At 39.3% G+C, this 22042-nt stretch overlaps 1 protein-coding gene across 5 annotated transcripts in view; it reads left to right on the top strand.

The window, feature by feature from the left end:
- The window catches only part of PPP1R9A (protein phosphatase 1 regulatory subunit 9A), a 157455-nt gene that overhangs the window by 65247 nt on the left and 70166 nt on the right, over positions 1-22042 (top strand). For all 5 annotated transcript variants that reach the window (XM_076331480.1, XM_076331481.1, XM_076331479.1 and 2 more), the window contains exons 3-4: positions 18803-18935; positions 19444-19564. In XM_076331480.1, coding sequence (XP_076187595.1) covers positions 18803-18935; positions 19444-19564 — 254 coding nt within the window. The remainder of the gene's footprint in view (positions 1-18802; positions 18936-19443; positions 19565-22042) is intronic.

The raw sequence follows: 22042 nt of genomic DNA, 5'->3' as shown, positions 1-22042 counted from the left end.
GCTCTGGAGCAGATTAAATTTTCTTTTTTTTATAAACATAATTTAAGACCTTATTGAAGACAGACAAATGGGACTGAGTCCATGGAGAATGCTCTTACTTTATTAGTCAATACCTGCAAGCTGCCAGATTTGAGGCTTCTATCTCTTTCACCATACTTGGTGTGTATTTTATTTTACCTTGTTATTAGTAATAGATTAGAAAGTAGTGAAGATAACAGTTTACTGTAAAATTATTGCTTGCTTTTACTACCTAGTATCATACTGTTTTTTTTCATAGCCATTATTTGAGAAGAGCTTTTTCCAGTCTTCCACATTGTTTCTAGTGCTTCAGGACAATACACAGTGACTGTGCATTACACTCACCACGTTGGTTTTACTTGAGAGGGCTTTGTTACTAGATGTGAGCTCTTGGTTTTGTATTGTGGGATCGTCAAGGTTTAATGAACCTCACGAGGGGCTTCAGCTGTAGGCGAGGTGTGATACTTCCATTGCTCAGTTACAGGTGGTCTGTTCGGCAGCCTGCATTAAGGATCTTGCACATTAACGACATGCCATGGAGATGGTAGGCAGAGGATTTATTTTGTTGTAGCTGGCAGTGACAAGCTCTCACAGTAGAAGGACAGCAGTTTGAGGTAGCTTCCATGAGGGAGGGTTAACCTGGATTCAGTTATCTTGCATTGTGCACAGAAAGATTTTCATCTAGGTGATTATCATGTAGCAGTAGTCTCTTGCTGACTAATTTCTGGTTCTCTACGTAAGTCCCTAGTTAATCAAGCATTTTTTGAAAGGCAAAGCGACAGCCTTTAAATTGTTCTTACTACTCAGTGGAAGGATTTTTGTCCTGATCTGTTTTGGCAGAAATCAATACAAGCCATAAGACAATTAAAGTTTTGGTAGAACAAAGAAAAAGCTTGAGTATGAAGAACCGCTCTTGTATCTAAAATGCATTTTGTGTACACGTGATGGATCCCATTTTGTGCATCTGGTTTTCAAGCACCTATTCTGGAAAAAGCTCAGAAAAGTCTGCTGGGTTAGTAAAATACAAGTTCTTTCCTAAACAGAGATATGATGGCTTTTCCATAAATCTGCCTCTTGTTAGCTAGAAGTCATAACATAAAGACATAACAATTACAATTTGTATTTTTACTGTGCCTTCTTTATTGAGTTACATTGTGACATTTATCAGAAATAAAATTAAGCTTAGGGCATTGAAGATAGTGTATATTCACCATTTGAAAGCTTGAATTTAGGGCAGATTATGACAGTTGCCCTTTTGGCAAGACAGACAGGCTTTTAACCTAAAGGTAGGTAAAGTAAGATTACTTTAATACTGCTTTTATGAGGCCTGCCTGATCAGATAAAATAATTTTTAAAACTTGAGTTGAAGGATAAATAGGCAAAACCATGCATGATATATTCAAGTTGCTTTTAATTTGAAGTACTGTCAGACAGTTTTTAGTTAACTGTCGTAAGATTACCAGTTCTCTGTATAATTTTCTGTGACAACCACCTACTGATGTTCTGTGTGGTGTAAATGGTGTAAACCATTCAGCCATTTGGGTTAAAATGTCATTTGGAAAGTCAAGTAAAATAGTAAACACCCTACACTGTCCAGTGTTGCAGTTGCAATTTAAAACTTGACTGCCCTTTTCTTCTCCAGTATTTTGTGCTCTGCTCTCTTTTTTTATGATAACTGTGCTTTTTGCAATGGGGGTGCTCATGCTTCTGGAGATTTTTGAATTCTAAAGAGGCAAGATTTTCTTTTTTCTTCAAAAAAAAAGTGGAGGGAATCCACTTTATGTTTGCAGAATCCTTCTGTCAAAACTGTATGTTATTTGGTCCAGACCCAGGAGGGGTACCTGCATGGCCTGTGTGTGGCTCTTCTGCCCAGCTTTCTCACCCGAGGGTGGATGGACTCCTGTTCTCAAGCAGTAAGAACGCGTTCACGCAGCTGCTTTATATCTGTGGTTAATCCTGTTGGTCTTGAGCAATAAATACATTTGGATAAATTTTTACCTTCTGGCATGCACTTTTATTGGTTTTACTCTTGAATAATCTCTGAAGACATTTCTTCCCTTCAAGACTAAAGTGGTTGATAGCATCCTTTTAAACACTGTGGCTTCTATTCTTACTTTACTGGAAGGAATTGAAAGCTAAAACTTGAGCTGACTTGTAGACAGAACTGTGTTTGTGGTTATTCAGTTTACTAGTACAGTAGAAAAGGCTTTTTAAAATTATCATTTCATGCTATTTTCCAGATATTTTATTTGCAAGCAAAAGGTGCTCTTCTGGTAAGTTATTTTAGAATCCCAGAGTGTTTAATCACTAACGGTAAGGTTAAAATTAAAGTTTTCAAGATTAAAGTTTTACCAGCTTGACTGTTTTGATGTCCAACCACATATTTGTTTTCCCACACTACCTGTATCTAACTCCCTCCCTCATCCAAGACAGTGGTTTTATTCACTATTGGTTTTTTTAGGGGTAAAAAGCAGCCAGGAGTTACATATGCTTTGTACCAATTGTCTGTCGTGCAGTTTCCCAGTGAACGTTAACGTTATTACTTGTGGTTTTCTTGAGCTAGTACTAACTTTTGTTAGTAATACTAAAGAAGGACTTGCAAAGATTGCTTCGAATTGTTTTCTATTTTTCCTTCTGTTTGATCTACAGAGGGTTGATTAAGAATAATAGTAATGCCCCCAAAAAGACGACTTTCAGCATTGATGGGTATTCTTGAAACCACAACTATAAAATAGTATTTTAGAAGATGTGCTTCTAAAAAACTTGGACGTGTATTTTTTTTTTTTTTACTTGGGGATTCTTAAAAATAGCTAAGGTTATATGTGTGAATGTATTCCAGCAAAGTTTTGTAAGATTAGTTTGCTGTCTTCCTCTGGTTGTTCATTCACAGCTCTTAGTTTAGGCAAGAGTCACAACCTTGCCAATTTCTTTAGACAATGAACACTAACTGACTTAAAAATATTTAAATGTCAGGATTTTGTAGAGATATTTGGGTATGTTCATTCATTTTATTAGACTGGGGTAACCATTAAAATCATGCTAAGATTATTGAAAGGCTTACTGTATTGGATTTATAGCCTCTCATACACAGATTATACCCATTTTAATTTGTTATCTGGAGTATGTCCAGCTTCTGCTAAATGGTGTCTGTTTTACTTTTAAAAGAAATGTGCAGCTGTTTGTAAGCAGAATACAGTTACTGTGAGTGACAGTGATGCCAGCTGTGTGCTGCACACTTCAGCTGGTGGAATAACTGAACAGCACTCTCATAGATGCCCCTGCTCTGTTCACTACATTGACACAACATAGAGAGGTTCTTCTGTAGCTTTTACAGTTCTCTGTCTCTGCACATGATAAACAGCACTTTCTCCTCCTCCGCTTGGGCAAATCTGGACAGAAAGCTAAGCCTCATATTTTAGTTTCCCTCACAAAGGTGGAATATTTGTCTTGAGCTTCAGTTATTTCTGTCTGAAGCAGGTCAAGAAGTTGCATCTGGAAGACAGAGAGCTCAGAGGACTCAAGTCAGCTATAAAGGTCTGGGAGTTTGTTGGCCGTATGTCTGCTTCCATGGCTGCCTCTGCTGCTGGCGTGTGGCAGAGACAGCAGTGGGCTCACATTTAACCCCATATCTGTCTTCATATCCAGTAATGGACATGTATGGACACGGTGCCCCACCTGCCGCTTTGCCCAAATGTAGCCATGCATGCTGGGACTATTAAGGACATGCACAGGGGGGTGCTTGGTAAACCCCAGAACAGTAAAGCAAGATGTTCCTGTGGGGAAAAAAATACACCAAAACTCTTTAAGAAAAACAAAAACAAAAAAACCCAAAATGCACATGCACAAGTGCATCCTCCCCATTCCCCACAGCAGCCAGGCTGAAACCATTTTCTTTCTAGAAGAGAGAGAGGAAGAGAGAGAGCAAAAAGGATGTATTTTCCCACTCTTCATTGATTTTGCTCCTGTAGCTTCCCTAAGTTGTATTCCTGCACGTTGAATGACAGGAGCATGACAGGAGTCAGGACTCTCCTCTCCCATCAGGTGTCAGTGGAGAAGGTACATGTTCACTCTTCAACATAAGCAGATGGTATCGATGGGACCAACAAAGGTCTTCTGTTTTGCTTTTTTGAGGCACAGCAATAACAGCTCTGCAAGCAGCATCACTGAGCCTTACCTCAGTGTCTTTGGCACCCCGTGCCACAGACATGGGAAGCCTGGTGAAGGAATGGGGGAGCCGTACCAAAAGGTGGGGTGCCCACAGCCTGGGCTCCGTGGAGCTCCACAAACATCTTCTCAGGATGGACAGCACTGGGTGCTACTCTCTGCATTTGGTTCTCCAGAATTTCAAATCCATCACAGACTGGTATGTAGGAAACATCTATAAAATCTGAATTTATGCAGTAAATTCGGGCACAAAGAGTAGAATTGTGTAAATACTTCATGCGAGCAAAACTCATTGTAGTTTCTATGCTCGTTTAGTTTTTTCCACAATATGAGGGGTATAGTGAAAAACAATCATAATACAGACTCCCACCTCTTCCTCTTGGGGTTGATGAAGCCAGTTTTGCTATTGCTTTCAAGGGAGTACTGTCAGACTTCGTGCCTGATGTGATAGCAAACGCTGAAGTTGAAAAATGTCCAAAAATAGTGTTGAATTGAATCACTTTAAATTTATTTATCTTGAATCCCCACTTTGTGGCATTATTGCTGTAGCCTCATCCCGAGCTAGCATTATTCATTAATACCGGCTTATCCCCATGATCCTTCTTTCTCTTTGTCTATTCGTTCAGATATACTGTGTGCACACATTTGTAACCTTCTGTTTCTTGTTCCGTTAATACCATATTTTAAATTGCACTTAGAGCTGGTGCGTTTGAACCAGTTATGCAGTCAGACCAGGGAACCCCTATTCTTGGCTTGTGTTAGAGTCTCTGTTACCCTGTGTGCCATATTAGGAGGCATTAGGGAGTCTAAATTCCTCTGGAAATACAGACTGTCTGATTTTTGAAGCATTGGTGTGATTAACTGTAATGTAATACACTTGGTATGAATGCTTAATGGATAAACATTCTTTTGCTTAGTCTAGGCAGTTTTACATCTTACTAGGATGCAATTCATTGTGCTAAACAGTGCGAATGTGAAACTATCATTAGAAAAAATGTGGTCAGCCAAAATGAATTCTGCCTGCAAGTGCAATTAAGGGATTGGTAAGTCTACAATATGAAGTAATTGAGTAGTGATCTGGCGCTGAGAATGCTGCATTGCACTTTCCGTTTGAAAGATGTTTACAAAATACAGCAAACCTTTTGCTGTATTACAGAAGCTTTTCCGTTAATCCTCTTAGCCTCTGCCTGTTTGTCCATTTTTATACACAAGCAATGGCATTAACAGGCTGAACGGCTGGGTTTTGGTGGGAGCGGGTGCAACACTCCTACCGAATTAATGCAACACCCCATTATTTGGTCTCTTTTATATCACTGCATGGTGATGTTAATGTGAATATAGCAGTAGGCTGCAAAGGCTTTAGATTCCTTAGTATCAGAAGCATTTTAGTCGATGCAGAAAAATACCTGCTTGTACTAGAAACTAAATAAATACCCTCTGTAACATGTGCCACCTTAAATTGGGGGATTATGTTTACCGTATACAGAAGGCCGGTTGAAGGGCTGTCTAATATCTAGTGTCATACTTAAGCTATGCTTCAAGTCGTAAGCCGTGTACTTAAGTAATGAATAGTCTGTGCGCTGGCACTCTGCAAAGGAAGAGTTTAACACATCTCTGAGTTTTACTAATAGAGTATTTCTTAATAGAATATAATAGAATTTCCCACAGTCATCTTAGACCGTGGGACTGTCTGTATTTAGTAATCCAATCTCAGTTAAAGAATTCATTAAGAATTTCTCATTTAAAAAAAAAATCCAAGCACTTCTCCATTTAAGATTTTTATATGAACTTAGTTATTGTGAAAGGTGGTGGTGGGACAGCTTCAGAGATTCAGGAAGGCTCCCACTACGATCTGGCGTGGAAGTGCATTTGCTTATTGTGCCTTGGTCTGAGGCAAGGCTGTAAAGTCTTCCTGTTTCTGGCACTGGAGATCCTTCTCCCTGGCGCACTCAGTCTTTGCTGCATCTGCAGCAGTATTGGTAAGATTGCCAATTAGTACCAAATGCAGTAGCTGCTAGGGATGAGACAAGGTATATGAGAGAGTCATAAAAAACCTTCAGGGCAGTTGCAACTTTGCACCTCAAAAAAGCAGAATAGGATTTGTATTGATGATGTAATACTGAGAAAATTGGACGCCAGGTCAGACTGTTTCCACCTAACTCTTTTCTTCCACCTCTGCTCTCTTCTCTGCCTTAAGTAAAGGGATCGATAGCAATGTGTACTATTTATGGTACATCTTTAATATATATTTTTATATATATATAAAAGCATTGTATTAATTTTTGTTCAGTTTATAAAATATGTCATAAGTTCACAATAAAACTAGAGTTGGATGAATTATCTCTGTATAATTTATTCAGCAAATCTTCTAAATGCCTATGATCACTTTTTTGTGCCCTTTTTTTCCTTTGAATTATTTTCTTAACAGTTCTGACATCTGTAAATGAATAAAAGGAATTTCTTGTGAAATTTTGGTTTGTAGATTCATTTTTAGTGAATATGCAGGTTACACAACTTATCTCTGCTGAGATTTATTTTAAATAGAAATAAGGATGTTTTATGAATAGTCGATATTTTGTGTCAGGTGTTTGCCTCAGAACATTTGTGGCATTTTTACTCTATGTTTGGACATCTTGACTCGTACACTGAGGGAGAGTGAGATTACTGGGAGAAGAAACACTGACGTGTTGATTCATGGTGACTTTGCTACTGTATGGCAGTCTGTACTAATTGGTACCAGAAGCAGCATTTACTCTTGGCTAGCTCATGTGTCACACTCTTGAAGGCAGAAGAAAAATAGCACCCTCAGTTACGATGTAAATTGGCAGCTATGCAAGGATCTGGAAGAAATACTGCAGCAGATTCAGGAATAAATGTCTAGGGACAGAAATTGCAACTTTGCTTCGTGCTCTCCTATCCATTTAAACTTGTTCAGACACCAAAGGTTCAGACTCGAGGCTGTACTGTATTATAATTAATTTGTTGAACTCATCTCACTACAAACATTCTCATTTGCATGCTTATTTTCATGTTCAAAGATACAATGAGTTCTTGAGCATGCTACTTTGTTACCTTGGCAATAGAGGCGCTTGCCAAAAGTGACAAAATATATCTGCTGTCACATTGGAAACGAGTTTTCTTCTTAAATATTCTTGTTGATATTTTTACAATTTTTTGTACAGCATAGCTATCAGTGTGCTCTTCTTGCAACTGCTTCTTCGTTCTGCTGGATGGAGACACTCTCAAGGTATAGGCAAATGTTTTTACTTTGCCCTGAAACAGGAGTGCAGTTATAGTCAGCCAAAGCCATTCAGGTTTAAAGGTCAGTACTGCGTTACTGTAGGCAGTAACGTGTTAAACTGCTGTACCTAGATCTCTAATCTGTCCAGGATCTGTGAAAGAAGTCTGGCAGGAGAGACTTTCTGCAGAACCCTGAGCTTTATGGGAATGCAATACAGTGGAGCTTGTCTCTTGGCTCTTTTCCCTGCAATTGTCAAGCTACTGTCATGAAAAATACAAGGGTTTTTTTTCCTGATTTTTGTTCTCTATTTCTAAATTGCGGATTACTGACCAAAAATAGACAGTAGAAGATTTAAACAATTGCAAAGTAAATTTTTGTCAGTGACTTCCAGTAATACAAAGTAGAGTTAAAAAAGGCAAGGCCAGGGCAAAGGAATGAATTACATATGAACTGTACCTGTGAAGTACACAAAACTTAAAAAGTCTTCTTGGGATTCACATATGATGAGTAAGACTCAGGGGAGTCACCTCACTAGTCATTTATTAGTCCCATTATACTGTTGCTTCCAAGCTGCTGCATTACAAAAACCAACCCACTGCCCAAGAAGATTTAGACCCAGGACTGCAAAACTCATCAAACAGAATTCAGTGAAAATCATTTAGCGTGTACCATTAATGTAAGAGAAAAACTGGACAGTTTTGGAATTTCCCATTTGTAATAATGGTTATGACAAAAAAAAATAATGAGAAGGATGGAAAGGAAAAAACCTCACAGAATTGTAACTGGTCACTATATGCGGGAATATTCAGATAAGACTATTCAGATATTTTTGTCAACTCCAGGTTTCAGTGCACCATGCTGTTTTACTCGCTTACTAAACCAAAACTGAGACACAGGAACCCTAATAACTGTGCAAGTTGTAAATTCCATGCGAGCCGTGTTTTGATACCAGTGAATCTTTTTAGGTCTGACCAGGGTGACCCTTTTAAGGATAAGCAAGTTGAGTTACTTAGATTGCCTTCCAGCAAAAGGTAAGTCTAATGTTCAGATACTCTACAAAGGGTTACACGCTGAAAGTGTGGAAAATGAGTTTAATTAAAAAAGCAGAGAAATACTCTCAAACTTTTTGTGTTGAACTAATTCGGTATTTGCCAATGAGTGAACTGTTTGGGTTTTTAGGGTTGCCATGGGAAAATAGCTGAAGTTTTTCCAGGATCGGTTTAGAGGCATTTTTACCCTCGGCAGCCTAGAGGCCATAATTTGTTTTCTGTGTAGAAAAGAAAGAAATGATTCGTGTCTTCTGTGTTTCTTTCTCATGACACGATGTTCCTGAAGTTTCACGTGAGTAGGATTGCTGCTCCAAAGGGCAAGCCCATTCTACAAGGACTCACGCCCATGGGAGGCAGTTCAGTCTCCACTTCTCAGTTTTTCACTGTGCGCTAGATCAAGATTGTGAACAAGGACACTAGGTGTTGTATAATGAAGAGTCCTCAGTGTTTATGAGACCAGCATCGCATTTTGTATAGCTTCTTAAGTATATAAGTATTAATTTGTTTTCAAAAAGGAGCTTATCTTGTTCTCAAGTCCTTAAAAATTACGAAGAGACGGTAGTGCAGGGCTGCGGTCCCGCTTGTTTCCAATAGGCTTTGGACCCTAAATCCACCCTAAATGGATGCAGCATGGGAAAGTTCGCATTCTGCCACTGCAAAGTTTATTTTAGTCAAAGTTACAGCCTACAAGAAATTGCCTTTCAGCAGGGTTTGCTGTTGCTGAAAGCACTTTGAGTAACTCATTCTTGAACTGCAGGACACCCTCTCTCTCCCTGGTTTTGAACTGCTGTTGGCAGTAGTGGTGGGGCAGGCTGCATCTCGGATGGTTTTGTTTTGTTAAATGCGTTATTGAAGTATTGTCCCAGCGCTTGCTGCTTTGCAGACATCTCATGTTCCAAAGTCTCTGAAAGAGGAGTGTTGCTTGGCAATGGCTCTGAGTGTAATTAGCAGATGACTGGAGATTACCTGTGTTGGGGTAGCCCTAGACTGGGTCAGTGATATACGCTGTTGTGGAGGAAGGAGGCAGAGGCTTTGAAAAATACACTACATTAAAAAAGCACAGGTGACATCAGAGGGGTATCTGTTCCTCCCTGTGAAGGAGGCAGCAGCTCTGCTGGCTCACTGATGGAGTCAAAACGAGAGCCGGTGTCCGGAGAACAGGAGTTCCTCAGAACTCATCTGTTTTTTGTAGGACTGGGAACTGCTGGATTTTTTGTTTCTTCCAGACTGGATATTTTCAGAAGGGAAAGAGTCCCTTCATAAAGAGTGAGGAAAGCTCACCCTAAGAAGAGAGCATCTTTTATCTCCTTATTGATCCTCCTTAGAGTAGCACACACAATATAGGATGTTTTCAGCTGAGTGTTACTTACTCATATAAAAATTTTTACTTATCTTCTACTTTACTTAGGTAAGTAAAAATTTAACTTACCTTCAAGGAGCAAGGTTTTAGATAGCACTAATATGAAAACTTAGTATTTTCAGGAGGTCTTAATCTCCTTTGTCATATAACATTCATCTGTAATGACACAATATTAGCCAAATAATGATCGGGAAAATTTTTTACATTCTTGAAATTACTCTGTAAGAGCAGATCTGTATTAGCTTTGATTTTACTCTTCAGTACCAGGGCTTATTTTTACTTGCTAATTACTGTGACCTGTCTTAATTAAAAGAGTAACAGAATGAAGTTTTCACATGGGGCACACATCTCATTTCCAGCAAAACTTATTTTGTATTTTTCTGCTATGTAGACAAGTAGTTTGTAACAAAACTAGTACATCAGCAATAAAACAAGTACAAACTGAATAAATAATAAATGGTAGGGTAAATAACTTCACTGATTCTAGGAAATTACTTAATGAAGACAGGTGTTTTAAAGAAGTCACACCTGAAACTGAGCCAAGTAGCAGAAAGACGGGGTAAAAATTGTATTTGTACACAGAAAATTTGAGATGACAGAGAAAAAGAGAAATCTGAAAATTTGGCCTTCTACTTGATTTAAGGTGTCAAGAAGGCCACATTTTTATACCAGTACATCAATGGTGAGCTACATAGGGTTTAAAGTGCTCAGGTAAGGGATTTGTAGTGGAAGAGCAGTTCGATGCACTGCTATACATTGGTGCATCCTTCTTGGAAGAACTCGAGCGTTTTAGCTGGGTTACTTTCAGTCCCTGCAGCCCCTCTGAGCTGAAGCAGTAGGACCTTCTGATTTAACAGTAGTGAATGCAGTGAAGAGGTCAAAGAGAGTGAAGAGGTATGTCCTCTCATCGTTGATACCAGGAGATGATCCATCAGTACCACCAAAGCAATTTCAGTTCCATGTTTGGGCCGGAAACAGCACTGTATAAAATTTAAGATTCCAGTGAAATGAGCTTAAAAGTGAAGTCTGCCTGGTTGTTGTAACTGCTTATACCAGGAAGCAAAACCACACTCGTGTCACAGGCCTAATGAATGCGTGTGATTAGTCCATGCATTTTAATGCATGTGTCCCACCAGGTAGTGTGACTGTGGCACGGTTTGGGGTTAGCATCAGTGGGGTGCTTCTCCATGTAGGCAGGCCGGATGCAAGGACATGCTGTAGTGGACGGAGCTGTATGGATGCGAGCTGAGATGTGTTGGCGCTGCTGCAGGATAATGACACCGTGTTTTTTTACTAGCCATGGTCTTTATGACTGTGCCAAGAGACAGAAGACTTGATAGTGTGTGCAAGTTACCTAAAACAAGGGTATCTAAAGATAGTACTTTCCAGTTTCTATCAACAAATTGAACAGTTTGGTTGTGCATGGCAGCAGTTGCTCCTGGCTCTCTGTTGTATGTCAGAAGAGGTCTCTGTGGGACAGAGAAGTCTAGGGCCCAGATACTTTTAGGATTTCAGAAGCTGAAATCTGCTGTGCAGTTCTTTTTGCTGGAGTTTCAGGCTGCTTAAATCGGATCTTCTCCTACAGAGCTTTCTGAGGGAAACCCCAGGCTTGGTTTTGATGTTAGACGATCAGTTTCTTTCAGTATTGCAACTGTCTAATTCCCATCTGTGTCTCATCCCTGCAATTGCTTCTTGGGAAGATTTGTCTCCTTGGTGCTTCCCTTCTGAAGCGTTAGCGACAGCTGATGCCCACGCAGGCTTTAGGGGAGCATGAAGCCAGGAAAGCTGGAGGGAGCCTCTAGTGGCTCCTCCTCACTGACTCACTCCCTTTGACTGTGACAGAGCAACCACATCACAGGGAAGAGACTTTAAAAGAGAAGTCAAGTCATCTATTTCAGATGTTGTCAGAGCTTCCTCTCCTCCCTGAAGCTATGCTGTAGAGAGACTTTCAAGCAGAAGATAATGGATGGTCAAACTGTTTTTTTTCCTCTCATTTAGCTTCTTGAGCACAGCTAGAGAGGTTATCCTTGGTGCTTCCCTTGCCTCCTGCCCTTGCAGAGCACAGCGCAGGAGTACTCCTCACAACTGCTTGTGCTTTAAGTGCAACGTTGTAGGTCAGTGTCGTGTCCATAAACAGGTCTAATCCTTCCTATAGCGCTCTTTTGGCTTTTCCTCACTTCTCTCCCTGCAAGAGAGTTTTTCATCTATTCAAAACAAGAACTGATTGTAAAACTATTCTGAAGAAATTGGCAGCTGCCCTGGAAACATACCTGTTCCTCCTCACAGAGGGCAGGGAGGTGCTATTGCGTGCTGGTCTAGACTGAAAGACCTGAGAAAGTACTGAAGGTGTCATTCACAACTTGTAATGTTTTTCTGAATGTCTTATGTCAAAATTACTTAGCTGCTGTGTTTCCTTATTTGGATTCTTGCAGATAAACATAACAAAACTTGTCTGAAATTCCAGCTATTCCTGTAATTAATAATAATGCTTCTGATACAAAATATTTATGATTTCCATCCATGTCTGCATTAAAGACAATGTCTGGGTTTTCATCTTTCACAAAGTCAACAGGGTGTATGTGGCAGAACCAGCCAAAGGAAATTGTTATTACTGTCATTATACTTAAGGTTGCCAAAGGATGCATCCATAGTGTCAGGTTGATTAGTTCCCTTTAGTGTTTGCACATTTCTGTTTTCTCCCAGTTTCAATGCAGGACAAACAAGTTTATTCACTTGGGGAAGAAAATGGGTGATAGGAAAGATTGCAGTTTGTGCTTTAAGGTCCGTGCTCTCCAAATGCAGATACTGTCGGTGCCAAGTCCTCTGTGAATCTCCCCCACCAAATACATAGCACACCCTGGAGGTGGGTTATAAAAGATAAAATATAAGGTAGTTCTGTAATTACTCATCTTCCCGCGTTGGATGTTTGCACAGTAATGATGTATGGCCAGAAGAAGACCTGATCGTTCTCAGGGCTTCTCACCAGGATATACGGAGAGGTGACCCATTTGATTGCTGCTGCTGTCTGCAAAGAAGGCATGGAACAAAGGTGTTTCAAATTTTTAAAGTTTTAAAAATGGCATACAAGAAGGATAATAATACCAATTATCACTCTGCTGGAGCTTGTGGTATGTACTAAAGCAAGCATCGTGCTCTAAAGCAATGAGCATCGTGTGTTCCTCTGGGAAGCCGCATTCAGTCCCTTGACAGTATGTGACTGCTGTTTCTGGAACCATGGCTCCATGCAAGACTCGGGAAACCCAAATTCTGGCCTTGGTCTTTGCCTTGTTAGCTGTGAAAAAAGGAGAGGATTTTGGATCATCCCAAGGCTAATACCATTGCTTTTCATGTCTGCAAATGTGCCTGAAAATCTCAGTTCTCCACAGTGGGACAGGAAGTGCCTCTGATAGGTGTCTTTGGTTGTTCTTGCCCAAGGACAGTGATGAAAGGGAAAGAGGAGGTAGATAGGTTGTTGTGCAGGTTTGAGGAGAGGTTTCGGCACTGTTTAATGTTCACACAAGCCATACCAGTCTCTTTAGCTGGGAGGTGCTATTCCCTGCCCATTGACAACTCTGCCTCAGCTAGAGAATACTTCTGAAGATTAACCAACGATGTCAAGCTTAGCTTGTTGGTGGCCAGCAGCAGCACGTATAGAACAGCAGTGATGGAGTCAGGAGCACAGGTAGTAATAATTACTCCATGGCCTAGCATCACTTTCAAAATGGCCTCTTGCACACCAGAGTTACAAAACCTTTACTTTGAATTTTCAGAAATAAGAAAATGCTGGGGAAAAGCAGCAGTTTATTGGTCTTACATGGCATCGTTATGGTGAAGTAGTGGCTGTGATGCCTACTCCCCTGCCCAAAATGGCCGCCAGAGGCATGACTTGCTGGTAAATGTTCACTGTTAATGTTTGTGCCATTTTCTGCAGCGCTGCTTTCCTGTGCATGATGATCCATCCACATGGAAATATCTTACCCAGATGACTGCATCGGATCTTAGGTGCTGTTTTTACTTTCTGAACAGAGGCATGAGGAGCAGGCTTTATGACAGCAGCAGCAATAGCGGGTGGAAAGCGTGGTTTCATAAAAGGTATTACACAGTGATCACCAGCATACGTTGTCTGTGGCCCCTGCCGTGGAATGACTTGGTGTAATCAAGAGTTGCGCATAAGAGAGACTATTTAGGAGTGTGTTAGAGAGACTTGGGTAACTGAAGGTGTGGTAGAACAGCTATTGCAGCAAGGTGGCCTCCACCAATATGCAGTTTTTGCACGGTTCGTTCCCTTCAGCAGGCACCAGTCATTGGAGGGGTAAAAAGCATGGATGACAAGGCAGTCAGTAGCAGCTGAACCTGGGATCAGGTCTTGATCCTTGGTACAATTTGCAAAGGCAGTATAGACGTATCCAGGATATACTCAGTATGTTTGGGACTTTCTTAACACATCAGATGAGACAGTTTTTATGTTGCAGACTTTATAGTATGCAACACTAATAACATGGTTAATGTAGCACCGAGCTGGCTAGCCCATGGGGAGGATAGCCCATGCGATTCTTCATAGTTCATCTCCTTTCTGCCTTCCTTAAAAAAAAAAGAGTTGTCCCTACCTACTGGTTATTGCCAGCAAAATTCTGTGAAGATTCTTGGTAGTTGAGAGCTATGAGAAAATGCCCCAAACTTAAAAAACTTTTCCTTTTTCCAAGAATAATCAGTTTCCATCTACTCCTGTATTTTTCTGGTCTTATTAATAAAATGGAGTATTAGAACCAGAATGTGTGTGTGGGGGGGTTCTGAATTAGAGTCTGCAACATATTTTGTTAGTGACGTGTCTTTTCTAGATGGTGCTCTGTCACTGCTCTCTGAAAGAGAAGCAAGTAGTCATGTATGTGTATGTATGGTGTCCCTGGGGGTGCTGCCCAGGGTGCCTAAAAATAATACCTGCTTCTTTGATCATACAGTTTGTCATTATTTTGGTGCTGGATGAATCACTGATGACCCTTTTTCTTTCACTTTAGAGAAGACAGAAGTATGTTCTGTTAACAGCAGCGTTGGAATGAGCCTGTCAGTTCTTTGGAGTTTGTTTGTTTTGATGTACACGTTGAGCTTTGGTATCCATTGGGTTGTCACCACTGTTGGTGGCTTTTCATTTCCTCTGTTGCTCGATTATGAGTGCTGTTGTAAATCCTTGTAAACATCATAGGTGAATTCCATGGAAATTTATTTTTTTCTAATGGAGAGGTACAACCAGCGATTCAGATGATGTATTGGATTTTCCTGAAAAAGAACATTCTTTAAGTAATGGCTCAGGACACTTTATTGTAGTGGGTAGTGAGGGCAAAACCAAATCTGTTAAATCACAGGGAATGGGAGAATTCCCTTAAGTCTGCAATCCCATACATGCTCTAGGAAACACAGCGGCAACAGACTTGGTGAAGTAGGGCTACTTAAGTCAAGTTAAGCACACTTTGAGGAAAAAGTTATAACTGTTTCTTTTATTTTTAGCGAAGTAAAATCCTGAGTGACAGTTCTCATGACTGTACTGAGCAAGCAGTTTGTTACTGTGGTGGATAGACTGTTTCACAAAGAAAGAAAATTTCCAAGCACAAATTTTCTTGTCTTTATTTTAACACCCAGAGATTAATTTAATAGAATCAGTCAACCATTAAATGTAATCGTGCAAAATGAGGTAAATGACATACAAGAATATCCTCCTTCTTCCTCTAGTCAAAACACATGTTGAAGGCAGTGGGCAAGATCATAGGACCCATGTACAAAAGACGGTGAGTTAATGCCAGGTAGGAAACATACGCTATTGTACCTTGATCTATCAGTGATCCTACAATCTCAGATTCAATGCTTAGGTAAGATACTAGATAAGAGTGGCATGATATATTTGGAGACGCAATAATAACTGTATTCACCACCAACAGTATCTTTAGTTCCCTTCTTGTGTGCAGATCTAAATATTCCAAAACAGTGAGCAAGATCCAAGAAGCCATCTCTTCTATCTGATCTGGTTCAAGAAAGATCATCCCAAACAAGAAGTCAATATATGATTTGATGCTTTGAAAGAAAATTATCCTGAAGCATATCCAGTCACTTTGCAACAAATCTGGAACTGCTGCCACAATATACTAATGCCAGTCATTGAACAAAAGGAAAAGAATGGGGCCAGTTAACATGATGAAAAGGAATCCAGAAATAAATGTACTCACTTCGTGACATAGTTTTTCCCTATACCTCACCCTCATCTAATCTTTGTCTTCAGCAAGCAATACTTACCTGCCTCTCTCACCATCCTTCAACAGCTAGTGACTGTGTCTCCATTTTCCTTGATAACATCCATCTCTGTTCCACATTTGAAACAGAGGTCTCTCTTGTGATGTTGATAAATGAGACAATCCAAGCTAACCTTCCAGCTGTTCTTTTTAACTTGTACTTGCTTGCATGACTGCTGCATTTCAGACCTAAAGGTTTGTGGTCAAACCTTAGCTCACTAATGTTTTAATTGGGTCTAGCTCCACTGATTGATCCTTATTTTGGTTGATATCAGCGTGAATGAGGTTGGGTTTTGAGCCCTTAGTGGGAATAGTCATCTTTGACAACAAACCAGAGGGAAGGTTAGCTGCCAAGGGAGCTTACCCACCGGCCTGCGGCAGGGCTTTTCGTTGCTGTTGAGTGGGCTCTTCTGACTGGTTTGATCTATTCTTGTGTCAGGGTAGAGATGTTTGTCGTGAGTCGTACATCTCACAATCAAAAGATAAATGGGATGGCCTTCTGTCCCCTACCTGCTTCTTTTTCACTACATACAGGCTAGCATCATTAGATCTACGGGTTGTTTTCTAGCTTGATATGGCCTACATAGAAAACCATGTTCATGATTCTTCCTGTCTTCAAGTGTTCAGACCCATGGAGAAGCAGCAGGCAGGGGTACATAACACGAAGAAGGCTTTGTCTTGTGTAACAGGAGTCTGTGAAAGACATGGAGTAACAAAAGACTTTTTAGAGCTCCTCTGTCAGGCTGTTAAGCAGGTATGGACACCCTCCATTTTGCTTTCCATTTTAACTGGGAGTTCAAACACCCAATGGGGTTAACAGCAGGAGCAGAAATGAATACATCGTTCAAGGCCTTTAAAAAATATCCAATGCAGATGCAGTTATTGCATCCACAAACAGAAGCTTGGGGAAGGAGTTGAAGGTGATCGCTTACATTTTGAAGGGGTTGGCTGTTTGCACAGTTTCTCCAGTTGTGTGTTGCGTGGCCAGAACTTGCACATAGATTTGCAGGTTATTTTAGACCCAGTAAATTGTTACATTTTCTTATGCTTATTTCTGCATCAGTGTCTTTTCTCCAATCTCATACATACTAAAGCAGCATAAAATGTTCAGCAGCATTGGACAGCATTTAGTATGTGACTTATTTTACTTAGCTTTTGGATATATTTATGAAGGCTTCTTAGGAACATAATTTAATTAAAACAGCCTTTTTCTTGCATCAATATCACTAAAAATCAATGTGAGATAGGTTTGTGGATTCTTGTAAAACGTTTATCATCTCAGTCTTGTTGGAAGAGGCAATTTATTAAGTGTTCCACATCGATGTGAAATACAGGAGTTAAAATTTCCATAGAGTGACTAATGTCTTTTCTGTTTCAACCACTACTGTATATAAAGCCGGGAGGTTTTTTGCAGTAGCTTTGCGGTAGCCGTAACACAGTTACTATACTTAGGATAGTATTGAATAGTATTTTTGTATTACAATTCTAATATATTTACTATTTAAAAGAAATTAATCTGCACTAACAGCTTTTTGGGAGGTGAAACCTCAGGTGGCAATGAGCCCAGCTTCTGGCACTGCACTGGGCAGCATGATGGCATGCTTGCTCCAGGGGCAGTCGTTAAGGAGCCTCCGAGCAAGGCTGTAAGAGAGCAGGCTTCTTGAGACCTGAATATACGTGTAGCTACATAGCATGGTGCAGTGTTTTATGTTGAAAGAGAAAGTGATATAGAAAAACATCGCTACATAATTGTATCTTCTGTAGGGTGTCTGTAAAAGAGGAAGAGGAGGTATGGGAAATTGTTTTCCTTTATTTGAAGTAATGAACATGATACATGCATGGGACACAAGTTCAGTAAAATTATTACCACTAATAATGTGTATTCTTTCATTACTGCCAAGTGTGGACAGTTAAGTGAATTAGGCTGGCAAACTCTGACCTCTAAAATATGAAAATATGCTTTTCCTGACTGTTTGAAGTTCCTGAAGGTCTGAATAATCTCTGATAGAAGGCCATGTTCATGTTGAAATTATGATAGAAAGTAGCGTAAGTAATATAATCAGGTTAATGCAGTCAATGTTAAATTACTGCTTTAGAGCTGAAATAAATTTGTAAACCTGGTTAGTTTAAAAAATATCCATGGCTGTGTATATTGCTCTCCTAAAAAGTTAATACATAACATGGAGCATAATCTCTAATGGTATCCATAGGCGGCGTAAAAGTAGATTAGTAATCTTAAGGTCTAGCTTTGGTTAGATGAATGTGAACTGGAACTTCATTAGGAGAAAAGGCTGAAACAGAGATTGTATGCAGATCGTCATTTCAATGTATTTTGCTTTTTCCTGTCTATGAATCTTTACTAATAGTGCATTCTTAATAAGTTGAATTAAGTATTTTAAAGATTGGCATGTATAGGCCAACGTAGTCATTCAAGATCACCTTCTGCATTTATAATCACAAACAACAAAAATAAATCATTTATACTCAAATGACTTTTGCAACCATACTTGTGCTTTAATTGAGTGAAAAAGTACAAATTTAAAAACCTGAAGTTTGAATGAAGAGGATAAATTTGTGTTTTAGAAGCCTTTTCAAACTCTACAACATCACAGGACAAAAGCAGTAGCTATTTTCATAAGTTGGGAGTCTTTTTGGAGTAGGTAGTTGAGTGATTTTTGGTCTGTTTCCACAGGTTTTCAATACATATTCCAATGAAGACTATGACAGGAGAAATGATGAAGTTGACCCAGTGGCTGCATCAGCTGAATATGAACTTGAGAAGCGTGTGGAAAAGCTGGAGCTCTTCCCAGTTGAACTAGAAAAAGGTATGGAGTCTGTGTGCCATTTCCAGTTCCTGTGACACTGATCTACACGTGTACAACATGCCTACAGACCCTATCTTGAATTTCCATAAATCTGTTGTAGTCACCTTGACTTTTTGGATTTCAAGAATTGTTTGATAAGGAATTAAAGAAGCAGTTCAGAGACATGCAGTTCTTTATTTCCCTAAGGGAATTGTTTTCTGTCACTCCATTAACATATGATTTTACACAGTGTTCAATGCGATGTTCTCATTCTCCACTGGAAGAGTAAAAATCTTGATTGTTGTTCTGAGCTCCTCATAAGGGTGAAGGTGATATCTCATAATGGTGAAGGTTATATTTTTTGTGTGTAATTAAAATGGTAGAAAATAAAGTTTTTAAAAGGAAGTGAAAGGATATTAATGTTACTGACATGGAAAACCAAGAGGAACCAAAGCAGAAATGTTTATCTACCAAAAAACTATGTAAATCAAATGTGAGAAGTTTCTGCTTTCGCTTTCCTTTTTCACAGATGAAGATGGACTTGGCATAAGCATTATTGGAATGGGAGTCGGAGCAGATGCAGGCCTTGAAAAACTGGGAATATTTGTCAAAACAGTAACAGAAGGTGGGGCAGCAGAAAGAGATGGCAGGTAAACTAGACTCAGTATTTGGAAATTTTCCCAGCAGTAGTTACTATGAATTATGATTTTCATAGAAAAGAGTTGTTTGCTTAATGTATGTCATGATAAAGCTGTAAAATTCGGAGATTTCCTTGGTAAGGTCCAAATACCTGATGTGGTTATGAGAAGACAGCAGTTCGGTGTACTGAGTTTAAACTGTTTAAGGAGAACAGATTTGCCAAAGATGTGTGTTTGTGACTACCTGAAAACCCAGGTGCTTTAGCGTGAGTAAAGCTGGAGATTCCAAATTGCGTATCACTTTTGAAGGTAGTTTAGATTTTAAAGGTGTTGAGCTCCCATGTGTTCTTTTGGCTTCAAACCAGCTTTAAACAATCAGTACTTAAGAAAAAGAGTTCTACTCAACGTTTGATCAGGAAAATAATTAGTGTATCTGAATGCTTAAACTCTTACTAAAAACACCTCCTTTCAAGTTTACTAACACAGGCTGTTACTTTGTATTCCTTACTATGCATAGTCTTCTGCTCCAGAGTTCAGTTTTCACCCCTACAGCACTGAAAGTACGTTAATCAATTGGAATGGGAAGCTGTACCATAAATCTTGCCCACTAAAGAAATGAATTGGTGTTTGTAGTCTTTTACGATGCTCATATAAAACCCGGTTGCTTCTAGAATTGCTTACTTGGTATGTGCAGGTTAAAGAATTCCTTTTGAACATACAGTATTTCCTATCATACAGGACAGAGTTATCTGTGTATTACACAATACCTGCCACAATCAGACTAATGTTTCTCATTAAAAGTTAGAAAAACACTTTATTATGTAATCATTTAATAATGAAAAGTATTCTTAAACATCTTCCAACCCATATAATTTCTTGTTTTGTGCCAGTGCATACCCTTTGTAAATTTGCATGCAAATAAAATATTACTTACCTGATACATTAGCAACTAAGTCTACTTATATGCATTTTACTACTTCTATTTTTAACCATTAGTGATTTGTTATATTAATTATAAATAATAGCAAACACTAACACAGGTAAATAGAGTAAGAATAAACTCTAAAAAGTTGATACTGTCTTCTTAAAAATGTACTGCAGTAACATGTTCCTTATTGAGGAACACTTACAACTTTTCAGCCAGGCAGAAGGTTGTTCTGCTGTGGAAACCTCACACAAATTAAATCAGAAGGCTCTACATGGCAGGGGGTTGGAAAGTTTAATAACACTGCTCTGAAACTACTGAAGTATACCTTCTTCCAGATTGGGCTTGCAGGTATCTTTACAGATCTTGGCGATAAGATACAGGTTGAAGGCCAAGTACTGATTTATCATAGGCTTAAATATTATGAAGGGAAGTGAAGAAGCTGACACCTCAAGATGTCATGACTTCATCCATTACTTTAAATTTAAGTGAACGTTTTTCTGAAGGGTATGCTTGAGCTCAGCCAGAAGGCATTAAGCTCACGACTGGCATTCTGTGTGAAATTCTCTGGTTGAAAATCAGTCGCTCACTACTGCTCTATGATTATCTGTATTTTCTGTTCCTCTCATTATTTACGTGTTTGAGTGGGCTACAGAAGTTAATGTTCAGTCACAAGTCTCTTCTTTCACTTCCCTAGATGGCATCTGAAAGGAGCTTGTCAGCTGAGAAAAAATAATATCTTTCTCTGACCATTCTAATATTTGCGTTGGTTTTCAACTGGCTGAATGTTCAGTCAGCTGAGAAATAGCCCTCTGATTTTCTCTTTGAGAGCCTCACTGATCATTCACTTGGGAAAGGGATATATAATCCTCTCAGTCAGGAGCAGCCAGTTCTGTAATAAAGTGCATCAACTGTAAAGGGTCCTGTTAACTTCATCTTTGGGAAAAGCCTAGTTAATCATTAACACTGATAGCAAAACAAAGTCTCCTAACAGAAAGTAAAACTATATTTCAGCAGTTGCATCAGATATTCTGAATAACCGCATAGCAATCTTCAAGCAGGCTCTTCTGAAGCTACAATTTAAAACATTACAATATCTGTAGGATAACTCCCATCTTTTATTGAAAGACCCATTGAATCATGATATAAAGTACTTGCCACCCATGGAAACCCAAAATCTGTATAAAGCCGTTTCTCAGTGATTGAGCACCGCTGGCTTGATTCATGTTGATGCAAACAAACAGGTAGTGTTCAGTTGTCATATCAAAAGGTGTATCAAAGTTGTCATATCAAAGGCAGTATTTAACCAAGGAGGGTGCTTCGAGATTAATCCAAAGGCAAGCATGTTGGTAAGTAATAAGAGAGATTAATATGAAAATATGAAATCAATCGTTAGACTGAATATGAAAAATAAAATCTTTTCCTGGATGAATTCATAGCTGCTTCTTTCAAATTATTGTGGTGATGAGTCATTTGCATTTTAAAGTATTTTGATAACATTGAGAACAGTTTTGAAACATTACACAGTTCTTGAAACTCTAAGCGTTGTCTCTGCACAGCTTAAA

The sequence above is a fragment of the Aptenodytes patagonicus genome, chromosome 2 (assembly GCF_965638725.1).
Source record: "Aptenodytes patagonicus chromosome 2, bAptPat1.pri.cur, whole genome shotgun sequence".
NCBI classification, from domain to species: domain Eukaryota; kingdom Metazoa; phylum Chordata; class Aves; order Sphenisciformes; family Spheniscidae; genus Aptenodytes; species Aptenodytes patagonicus.
Note: the sequence above shows the minus strand (reverse complement) of the source record. Positions and strands in the feature narration are given on the sequence as shown.